We start from the raw sequence: 11863 nt of genomic DNA, 5'->3' as shown, positions 1-11863 counted from the left end.
GATTCTTTTAGCTGACATTAAATATACATGGAAAGCATGTAGTTCAAGAATGTTAGTTTAAGAATGCCATAATCTTAATGGTTATCTTTTAAGAGTTTTTACTATTATGGTATAAAATGGGGGGAACCCTATTCTGTTTTAAGTACAGAAAGAAATAATTTAAGTTTCAGAGATAACTTTACAAGATTAGTTACCTGCAGAATTTTCTTTTGTTCAGTGTTTTATCTAGAGTCACTGAGAAGGCATAGACTTAATGATGTGCAAACCTGATTAATGGAATAGGCCACAATAGGTGGGGTTACAGCATATCATATGAAGGCACAAACTGCTTAGTTAGAAAAATAACTTCCTAATACTATGAGGAACCAGGCGATGGAACCAATGACTTGTGTTAAACTCAAAACTTTCCCATAAATGGGGAATTATGGTCCCTTTATGACTTGTGAACTTGAGCTCCCAGAATTCCTGAGCTGGCTTCTGGGAGTTGAAATCCACAAGTTATAAAGGGGCCATAGGTTTCGACCCCTGACTTATAGCAAAAGGTGGAGAAATACTTTCATGCGATGCCTTGCTCAAGAGAGAAAATACTTTTCATCATCCCATCTGTTGGGTTTCAACTCCAAGATATATCATAGATTAGAATTGTTGGCACTGAAATTTAACATCTGGGGAACACATAGTTCAGGAATCTTAGTTTAAGAATGCTTGAGTTTGTTCCAGGAATAGTCTTCCTTTCCTCATTGTGCTAAGCTAGACACCTCATAAATAGTTCTAGTGCCTGAATAGTGTATTATACCAGGATTATAGGTAAAAGACAAACTGCCAAACTAAGCCAATATAGCTGAAGAATGAGGAACTGACAAAGATGTTCATTCATTTAAACAGAACATGACGTCTATGGGAGATTGAGTCATTATGGGAGATTGAGTCATTCAGGTCATAATTGTCTCAAAAGTGCCTTTTCAAGAGTAAATTGGGGCTTTTCTTTGAAGATGTTTCACTTATCATCCAAGAAGCTGAACTGAAGCTGCTTGGATGAGAAATGAAACATCAAGGAAAAATAAAGTCCAGTTGCTTCTTGAAAAAGCATTTTGGGACAACAGGTGGTGACTCAACAAAAGCTAGAGCATGACCATTCCTACAATAGGTTAACCCTACATTCCCCATTTACTGATTTCCCTTTAGGGGGTTAAAGCTACTATGGCTGTGTTTAAGAATCCCTGTTTAAGAACAGCCCTACTTTTTTCTTGTAACTCCCCAGAGTTCAGCCCCCTTTATCAAGGCCTACAACAATGAGTTTTGATTACTTAACTCTAAGCTCAATCGTGGCTAATCTAGAAACCAGCATGAGTAAGTTTTCTGTATGATTAAACAAACACATTCACACAATGCAAATCGTTTATTTATTATTATTTTTGCCAAGATAAACTGCATAAATCAACAGGACAAGGTTTAGCTGCTCTCGCTTAAGGTGAGCTTGTCAAAGAGGTATTCTCCCATGCCATTCTGGGGCAGCCCCAGGCGCTTCAAATTGGTACAGTGGTCTCCCAGGAGCTTGATGGCCTTCACTTGTTCTTCCAGGAATTCATTCTCCAGAAAGTCAGAGAGCTGAGGGGGGACACAAAGGTAAGTTTGTTAGGTTTAGGAGAACATCTACAAACCTTCAAAACTAGCTTCCATGTTCACTTCTAAGAAAAGTCCAGAGACAAAAGCCACACAGGACCTTCCTTTTTAGGAAGTAAAGCATCTACAGCTAATATAGTTAAGCTATCTGGGCCTAAAAAACCATGAAGACACAGGCCCTTCAAGAGCAGTAGCATTCTAGATGCATGTAAAACCATGCCTACTTAAGTTTTTCCTTTAAAAGTAAATGGAGAAGTCTTCCAAAGCCAGCTTTGGTCTTGCCTATCTTTCTATCTTTCCCTGTTGCCTCAGTTTATACTTACATGAGGGTCTACTTTCTCAGTTGCCAGCTTGTGCAGATCCAGCAAAGCCTGGTTGACCTCTTTCTCCAGCTGCAGAGCATGTTCCAAAGCATCTAAACTGTTGCCCCATTCATCTTTCTCTGGCTTCTGTGTATTAAAAAAACAGGTTTTGTGGTTAGGTACATCCATGGAAACCTTACTATCACAGAGCTTATTCTACTACCCCTTCTATCCCTTTCATGAAACTCCTCCCAGGGGCTTTGTTTTCTCACCTTGATATCCTGCAACACAATACGTCCTCCTCGCTTGTTTTGGTATTTCAGAAACTTGTCAGCATGTTGTCTCTCTTCCTGGGATTGTTCCTTCAAGAACTTGGCCAGATGGCTCAAGGCTACATCATCACGGTCAAAGTGATAGGCCTAGGAAGGAACCAGAAAGAACACATTAGTAGATAATTTTTACAAGTTATCTAAACTTACTAAAGTTTCCAAAATACATACTTCCAAAAAATCTAAAATAGACTCTACAAATTAAGCTTTTATCAATTGCTTGTGGGGGTGTATATTCACACACTATTGAAAGAAACAGCTGAATAGCTTCCCAAGGCAAGTTGTAAATTGCTGATATACTGCTAAGTAGAATTGACAAATGGTAGGCTTACTGCTACATAACAGATCCAATATTTTCATACTTTTAAGAGTCTTTTCCTGTTAAATTACTACATTACTCTCAGGTTATTAATTCCATTGCAATCACACCATAATTTAACAGACCTAATTACTGTTCACTATAAATGTAGGAGTTGCTTCTATAGTTTATTATAGCAGTTTTATGTTCATTGAAGGCATTTCTCTGTAAATCACTTAAGTACCCAGAAACACTTCAAAGTACCTTGTTTCTCAAATGTGACTTACTTCAGACTCAGTTGCAAAGACCCAGAGGCTCCAAGAGCTAAATGAGCATTGGAGTGTATTATTTCTCCACCATTAAGACTTAATAGAGGTACATTACAACTAAGCCTTCCAGTTTAAAAAAAGCTAAAGCCTGAGCTTGCCCAAGTCAATAAACAAGAAGCAAACATTTCCTACTGAAAGTAAATTCAGAGTAACTTACCAAGGACAAGTAGACATAGCTAGCATGGAGCTCAATGTTCACCAAATGGTTTACAGCAGCCTCACATTCAGCATGGTAGTTCTGACGGATTTGAGAAGTCATCATGAGAAGAAGAGGTTCTTCCTAAAGTTCAGAGGGTCAATGGGTGGAAAAAGAGAACACCCACTTGGCCTTATATACAATATATAGAGGTGGGGAACCAATTAGCAGTAACATTGGCCAATAGCAAGCATCTCCAGGACCAACTGACCAATCGGATTTAGGGATGGGCTGATGAGGACCAATAGAAACTTGGCAGACTCCTGGGTCCAGGTGCAGCTCCTGATTTGGTGAAGGCCTTAGGTGATGATATATCCAATAGAAAACCATTTGTTCCTCAACTCACAATTAGCTTTGAGGGAGGGAGGATGACTCAGCAAAATAGGGGTGTTTTTTTTTTAAAGAATTAATTAGAATTGTTGCTGGGGAGTGAACAGTTGGTAAAGATTGCCCCTTGTCTAAGAACGTTTAAACAATTTACTTAGTCCTGCAGCTGTTTCCCTTTCATCATAGCTTTGCAAATTCAGGAATTGGGGGAAGAAAAGTCTATGTTTGTGGGAGCCATCACCCTTGTTTCCCAGCTGAGCATGTATAAAGTTTTATTCAGGGTTTGCATCACAGGCTACACCATAAACCACAATTTACAATCATCAAGTAGCTAAGCCAAAATTCTAGCAGGCCACAGAAAAAGCTTTATGACCAAATCGTGCTTCATAAAGTAGCTGGGCTCATATGTGTAAAACTGAAGGAGAAATTAGCCTGCTGTGATGACCTAATTTACACAGCAAGCTGAGGTATAATTTGATTTAAAAAAAAAAAATCAGGATTAGTCTTGTGGGTAAGTGTGCTAGATGAGCACAGCTTTAACAAATAGGAAAAGGACTGAGTTGAACCTGGAGTAACAGACCAAATATACAGCGCTGTAGAACCTGTAGGAATCACATGTTGTGGATGTAGTTTTCAAGGTAGCTAGGCTTATTGCTTGTATGTTACACCTTATTCAGTTATGAATGTCAGTCTGGTTCCATAACAGTTTCCCCTGCTATCCTCCAGAGAGGTTGACTGTATATTAGCAGGGAATTCTGGAAACTGTAGTCCCAGGTTCATAGACTTGTGAAGACTACATTAGGCTTGGAGATCAGACTTGGCTCCTGTTGTCTCCTTAACCACACAGAATGTTAAATCATAATATGGGTTAGTGTTGTGTAAACCATAACAGAGTTAGAAGGGATCTTGGAGGTCTTCTAGTCCAACCCCTTTAGGTAGGGGACTCTATGCCACCTCAGACAAATGGATGTGCAGTCTCTTCTTAAAAGCTTCTAGTGATGGAATATCCACAACTTCTAAAGGCAAGCTGCTCCATTGATTGATTGCTCTCACTGTTATGAAATGTCTCCTTACTTCAAGGTTGCTTCTCTCCTTGATTAGTTTCATCCATTGTTTCTTATCTTACCCTCAGGTGCTTTGGAGAATAGTTTGACTCCCTCTTCTTTGTGGCAGCTCCTTAGATATTGGAACACTGCTATCATGTCACCCCTAGTCCTTCTTTTCATTAGACTAGATATACCCAGTTCTTGCAATCCTTCTTTGTTTTAGCCTCCAATCCCTTAATTGTTTTTTTTATTGCTCTTCTCTGTATTCTTTCTAGAGTCTCAATATCCTTTTAATATTGTGTTGACCAAACCTGAATACAATAGTCCAAGTGGCAGTGGGTTTTTTCCCCTAAAAAAGAGTTTATGTTGTAATATGTAAACTCAGCTAACTGTGCATTCATGAGAATGTGAGGATTACAGTAAACAATTTGACCAGTTGAGTGAATATAGCTTTCTTTGACATAAGTCACTAACAATATATAATCAACATTACAGTCTATAGAAGTGAACTTCTCTGCAATCATTTAGTTGCTCTGTCCATACATCACAGAGGCCCTAAACTATGGCTTATCCATGGTTTGCCAAATAAAACCCAAAGGGGTTAAAACCTAATTTATAAGTCATAATTTATGCAAGGAGGCTTAAACCAACATAACCATGTTATAGCTGTGTGAACTCAACTTAAAAAAAAAAGACAACTTTGGGCTAAATGCATCACTGGGTTGAATCTGGTTGTATTTACACAACACATTGTGGCTGACCTACTCATGTTTTTCACAGTCATGTGAACCCTACACTTCACTGTAAAAGGTGGCTGCTTTGATTTGGGCTCAGAGAGTAGTGATTTGAAAATGACACTTAGTAATTTAGTATTAAGTTAATCCAGTCAGTTGTAGCTTTCTCAGCAAACCATGGTAAAGCAAAGCACTGCCTACCACAGTGTGCATGATAGATCAGCTTAGAGATGGAATACGAGAAAGTACAAATTTCAAATTAATTAACGTAACTGGTATAATATGTTGAAGACAGAGACACTCAAGGCTAGAGCAATGCCTGAGTAAGATAACCTGATAATTACACAAACCTTGTTTGGAAACCTAGAATTAAAGAAGAACTTGAAGCTTGACTCTTGACTACATGGGAATGACCATGAATTTTCTCCAGATTCTAGGATTTATTTATTTTTAAATTTCCCAGCTCTGGAATTTGCATGTGATCTTCCAACAAAAGCCTAGCTTCACATCCAGACAAGTTGGGCCAAGTATTGGCACTTGCTAACGAAATAATGCAAGACAATGGCACCTATGTAGCTTTAACCTTAACCTAATTTGTAATCAAATGGAAGATACATGAGGATATCTATCTCATACAGCAGTCACTAAAATTGTGCAAAAACAATAAAGATTCTTGGGACACATGAAAGACTGAAACTTTGTTATTTATTGTTTAAGATGTCCCCATACTCCTGTTTTTGCTTAAAAAGTCTCCCTCTTGTTGTAACTAAAGTCACCGCCAAGTAAGCAAACATGGACCAACATCACACCTTTGTGGTATGAAAGCTACAAAAGGGCTTGAGTTTTTATTTTACATTCCTTATAAACTCGCATGCTGCAACACAATTGTTAATAGTTGGGTTTTCCTGACTTTGTAGTGGAAGAAGATTGTAGTGGAGAAGATTGTCTTATATGATATATCCAGAGGTGGTATTCAGCCAGTTTGGATCGGTTCTGGCATACCGCTAGTGGAAATTTTGATTAGTTTGGAGAACCAGCAAATACCACCTCTGGCTGGACCCGTCCACCTTCCCCCACCCTTTCTTGTCCTATATTTCCTTGTTTTTTAGCTTAGTTGATTCGCACAGCAATCCACTCTGCTGCGCCTCAGCTGAGCTAAAAAATAGCTCACCTCACTAGCGTTGACACAAAGGGCGGTTTTTTAAATGTTGCACGCGTGAAGCACTCTCCCATAGAACTGGTAGGAAAAAGATGTGGAATTCCACCACTGGATATATCAGGGGGTCTTCAAACTTGTTAGCTTTAAGACTTGTGGACTTCAACTTCCCAGAATTCCTCCCCTAGTCACGTTAGCTGAGGAATTCTGGAAGTTGAAGTCCACAAGTCTTAAACTTGCCAAGTTTGAAGGCCCTTGGGATATATCCACTTTAAATACTTTAATAACAGGAACAGCTGCAAAAATAAAGGACTCTTTGTATCTTCACTAGCACAACAAATCAACTTGCATGAAGACTGTAAGCTTTCCCTTGATAGTTGACACATTTTTCAGGGAGATCTCTGTTCTGGCATCCATCGTCCTCGATCAACTTGCTACCTCTCAAAAGCAGGTGTTCGCTCAACTATCTGACATCAGAAGATTCACAGTGGAAAGTTCTGAACTGGGATTCAGAAGGGTTTTTGAAGTACAGTATCGTGGACATGTAAGTAATGCTTGGCTTATGACCACAATGGAGCCCAACATTTCTGTTGTTCAGTGAGACATTGGTTAAGCGAGTTTTGGGCCCTTTTATGAGCTTCCTTGCCACAACTGTTAAGCGAATCACTGCAGTTTGATGAGTTAGTACCCTGGCTTCCCCGTTGATTTGGCTCGCCAGACAGTCGCAAAAGGGAATCACATGACCTTGGGACACAGCGACGGTCATAAATATGAATCAGTTGCCAAGCATCTGAATTTTCATCATGTGACCATGGGGATGCTACAATGGTTGTAAGTGTAAAAAATTCAATTCTTTATGGGTGATTGGACACACAAGGAATTTGTCTTTGGTGCAAATGCTCTCAGTGTACATAAAAAGAAAAGCTACATTCTTCAAGAATCATTAGGTGCAACACTTAATGATAGTCATAGGGTACAAATAGGCAATCAAATCATACTTGGAAACAATATAAATCGTTAGGATACAAGCCACAAGGTTACAGTCATAAAGTCACAAGTGGGAGGAGATGGCTGAAAGGGAATTAATAGTAACAGTAATAGTAATGCAGACTTTGTAAATAGTTGGACAGTGTTGAGGGAATTATTTGTTTAGCAGAGTGATGGTGTTTGAGAAAAAACTGTTCTTGTGTCTAGTTGTTCTGGCGTGCAGTGCTCTATAGCGTCGTTTTGAGGGAAGGAGTTGAAACAGTTTGTGTCCGGGAAGTGAGGGGTCTGTAAATATTTTCACACAAAATGAACTGTTGTAAGTCAAGAACTACCTGTAAATCTGGTTCCTCCCCATTCTTTCCTGCAGGTCCCTCTTCCACTCTTGTGCAAAAGCAGTCCAGAAACTTCACCCGATGTGCAAGTTTTCCTTTTGAACATGCAACATTTATTTTGTGTTTAAACCAAAAAGATGTTTTATTTGTATTTTTTTCCTCTTTGTGAAAACTCAAATAAAATTTACAAAAAAAGAAACCACATTGACTGAAATCCCTGATAAAAGATGGACATTAATTTACCCGGCTCGATTCTGGCTGCATAGGGTTAAATATAAACCCCTCCTTCAGGGAGTGACTGAAAAATACCCAGATTATAAATTAAGTCACCAGTCCAAAGTCAAAAAGTTTCTAAATCTCCTTTATAGCCAGGGGATTTTGTATCACAGAGAAAATGGCCATGATTTTTCATTTTATGATGATAATCCTTATCCTTGGGAACGGCGCAACATACTCCAAGAAGGAAGCCGATTATCGGGCGGAAGGGGCGCTCAACATATTAAGAAAAATTTATCGGTGGTTTCAACCTCGACCAGAAGGAGAGTCCCGTCAACAATTGAAAAGGAGCCTGAAAGATCGGTTTCCACCTCAAAATCAGTACCTGGTAGGGGCTTATATCCAACATGGATGGCAGCTGGCAGATTCCAGATACCAGGACAGTTGCTTTCAAACAGACACTCGCAAAAACGATTGCCCTTGGCAAAAAGCAAGTGGCTGGGGCTGGGGCAGAGGTTTGCAGACAGAAGGGGGTTACGACGAATTACCAAATTGCAGATCCAACCTGGTTACAGATTGGGACAAAATGGAACTAGCATACCGCTTATGCATGACTCCCAACGAATGGCTAACCTGGTTTCATTGTCTAGGCCCCAATGGACAAACAATGGTAAATAAGTTACTAGCTCAGGGAGTAAATTCCTCTTGGGTCAAACCGCCTATACAAACAAAATAGACAAACAAAACCCGGGAGGCGTATCTACCGCCTCCACCAATGGAAAAGGAGAATGCAATGAAAGATGTTCACATCATATCAAATGGGATTATAGACATTTCACAAGACAACATTACTTGGACAATGAAACAAGGAAAATCCAGGCAAGTTCCTATGGTGAAAGGAACCATTTGACAAGAATTTCAGAAAGAGTTACAGGAGTTTTGTCAGAACAATCCACAAAGTTCATTTTGCCACAAAACAACTTTGTTGAATCCAGAGACATTAGACCAGAACCAAAATCTGAAATCATCATCAGAAGAGAATCTTCCAATTGTAGAGAACCATCTTCAAATTGTAGAGAACCATCAAGAAGAAAACATGAGTTCTGAATCGAAGTGTGCATCACATACCTAGCCACTGTACTGGTAAATGTTTTCTTGTTAATAAAAATTCTAGAGATACTGAGAAAAGTCGATTGGAGTGGATTTCTCTCAGTTTTCCAGGAGAAGTGCCAAAATGCATTTTCCAAAATACTGGAGCCCAAACCACACCTCACTTGCAAGGTTGTTGCCCTGTGAAATGTGGAGGATTTCCTTGGACATGTCTGAGGCATGTTATCATATTCCTATCCATCCTGATTCTGCTGCTTGCCTCCTTATTTCTTGACAGGACAAACTGTTATGGATTTCGGAAAAGCCCTGTGGGAGTTGGGCTCTCACCTTTTCTCCTTATTACGCTCACTGTCATCCTCACAGCAGATATTCATAGGACTTACAATGTTTTTTGTTTTTCTTATATGGATGACTTCATCTTATGTCACCCAAACTACAACTATTTGGTTGCAGTCAGTCATTCTGTTTGTAACCACCTAAAAAACTTTGGGTTCCAGATAAAATTTGATAAAACTTCTTCTCAACCAGTCAAACATATATGTTACTTGGGACTAACTGTTTCAGGTTGTTTAATTAGATCTACACAAGAATATCGGACTCAATTAAAATTGTTAATTAAACAAATAAATTGTAACCATTTTTATGACTGGAAATGTATTCAACAGTTTATTGGAAAACTTGGATTTGTCTTAGGATTTATGATTTACGGATATGCAATTCTACAGCCTTAACTGAAAAATGTGATGTGTCATTTTCTAAAGAATACAATCAACTTTTGTTAGATGTTTGTAATTCTATTAAGAGTAAAATTTTAGGAGCAAAAGAAATATATATATATATACAATTCAGAAGCCTGATGTACATATACATACATACATATACATATACATATACATATACATATACATATACATATACATATACATACATACATACATACATACATACATACATACATATATATATATATATATATATATATATATATATATATATATATATTTGTGTTTCATAAATAAAATCAAGAGGCATGGAGTTTTCCTACATCAGCTCCCATAATTCACTGCCTTGCTAAAAATTCTGGGAGTTGAAGTCTTTTTTTTTTGAAAATTTTATCAAGGGGGAGAAAGAGCCAATTTGGGGTTCAAGCAATGGCCTTAGAAACAGTGGTGGGATTCAAAAGTTTTTACTACTGGTTCTGTGGGTGTGGCTTGGTGGGCATGGCAGGGGAAGGATACTGTAAAATCTCCATTCCCTCCCCATTCCACGAACCTGCTTTCCAGCTCCATTCTCCTGTGCAGGGCAACCAGAGAAGACCCAGCCAATCATCTGGGACTCAATGGGAGGCAGGGAATAGATGGGGTTGGTGGGGCCAGTCAGAGGTGGGATTGGCCAGTTCTCTGAACTACTCAAAATGTCCGCTACTGGTTCTCCAAAACCGGTCAGAACCTGCTGAATACCACCAATGGCTAGAAACCAGGCGAGGGTGACTTCTACTCCCACCGGAGGCAGGAAAGCCAACTAAAGTCACCCAACTGGCTTTCATAGCTAAGATGGGACTAGAACTCACAGTCACCTAAGTGATTGGCCCAAAGTCACCCAACTGACTTTTTGTGTCTAAGGTGGGGCTAGAACTCACCCATTTTCTAGTTTGGTGCCTTAAGTACTAAACCAGGGGTGTCCAACCTTGGCAACTTTAAGACTTGTGGACTTCAATTCCCAGAGGGAGTTGAAGTCCACAAGTCTTAAAATTGCCAAGGTTGGACACCCCTGTACTAAACTAAATTGGCTCTTTCAAAATAGACCCTGCAAAAACTCTGTGTTGAAATTTCCGCTTGCTTTGTCCTTCACTTTTCCCTGCCTTTCTTTGGCTGTTCTCTAGTCAAGGATGAACTTATCAAACAGATACTCCCTCCGGCCAGCTGGTGGTCCTGCTAAGAGCTTCAGGAGGGGGAAAAAAAAGTGGATTTCCAGCTGTGTGATAGCCTTGACTTGCTGTTCCAGATATTTAGATTCAAGGTTTTTCACCCAGCGGAGAATCAAAGACAAGGATAGTTAAATTGCTTTGCCAAGTTGAAACAGTACTTTCCTAACTTTCCTTGAGACTTATAGACATGAATAGGAGAATGGAGGACTCTCCATGAAAAAAGATTGTGTTATTATCAACTATACTTTTACTTAAGTTTAAACTATGATCAGAAGTCTATATAGTATCTGAGAGCTACGAATCCAAGGTAAAGCTCTAACCTTATTGAGGCTCATAAAACCTCCAAATCATTCACTCTAAATCAGGGATCTCCAAACTTGGCAACTTTAAGACTTGTGGGCTTCAACTCCCAGAATTCCTCAGACAGCCATGCTGGCAACTTTAACACTTGTGGACTTCAACTCCCAGAATTGCTTGGAGAAGGGAATTCTGGGAGTTGAAGTCCACAAGTCTTGTGGCCAAGTTTGGGGACCCTTGCTCTAAAATAAATGTAAGCACACTTGAAATGCAGCTAGTCCTCAACGTTTGATCACAACTGAGCCCAGCATTTATGTTGCTAAGTGAGAAAATTGTTAAATGGGTTTTGACCCGTTTTACAACTTTTCTTGCCATGTTTGCTAAGTGAATCACTGCAGTTGCTAAATGAGTAACCCAGTTGTTAAGTGAATCTGATTTCTCCATTGACTTCTCTTGTCAGAAGGTTACAAAAGGGGAATCACAAAACCCCGGGATGCTGCAACCGTCACAAATGTGAGTCAGTTGTCAAGCATCCAAATGTAAATCAAATGGCCATGTAGATGCGGCAAAGGACATGGGTGTGACAAACAGTCATAAGTCAATGTTTTCATTGCTGTTGTAACTTTGAATGGTCACTTATTGAACTGTTATATG

The 11863-nt window shown here is 39.3% G+C and overlaps 1 protein-coding gene across 1 annotated transcript; it reads right to left on the bottom strand.

The window, feature by feature from the left end:
• Positions 1-1412: 1412 nt before the first annotated feature.
• Positions 1413-3176, bottom strand: LOC113417921 (ferritin heavy chain A-like). The gene is made up of 4 exons (XM_026676537.2): positions 3039-3176; positions 2198-2344; positions 1947-2072; positions 1413-1608 (listed from the first exon to the last, which is right to left on the bottom strand). The coding sequence occupies exons 1-4, from the start codon at positions 3141-3143 to the stop codon at positions 1453-1455; spliced, it is 534 nt and encodes a 177-aa protein (XP_026532322.1). The 5' UTR covers positions 3144-3176; the 3' UTR covers positions 1413-1452.
• Between the last annotated feature and the right edge of the window lie 8687 nt (positions 3177-11863).

The sequence above is a fragment of the Notechis scutatus genome, chromosome 4 (genome assembly GCF_049901735.1).
Source record: "Notechis scutatus isolate UNSWTSFEM ecotype Mainland chromosome 4, rNotScu1.2, whole genome shotgun sequence".
In the NCBI taxonomy this organism is placed as follows: domain Eukaryota; kingdom Metazoa; phylum Chordata; class Lepidosauria; order Squamata; family Elapidae; genus Notechis; species Notechis scutatus.
The sequence above is the reverse complement of the archived record's forward strand: the minus strand, read 5'-3'. Positions and strand labels throughout refer to the sequence as shown.

What these genes read in the sequence shown, in the direction of transcription:
- LOC113417921 (XM_026676537.2), bottom strand. Translation starts at nt 3,143, where the DNA reads ATGATGACTTCTCAAATCCGTCAGAACTACCATGCTGAATGTGAGGCT. An exon ending in TTGTGTTGCAGGATATCAAG is followed by an intron (nt 2,073 to 2,197) that starts GTGAGAAAACAA and finishes TTTAATACACAG; the next exon opens with AAGCCAGAGAAAGATGAATG. An exon ending in CTGAGAAAGTAGACCCTCAT is followed by an intron (nt 1,609 to 1,946) that starts GTAAGTATAAAC and finishes GTCCCCCCTCAG; the next exon opens with CTCTCTGACTTTCTGGAGAA.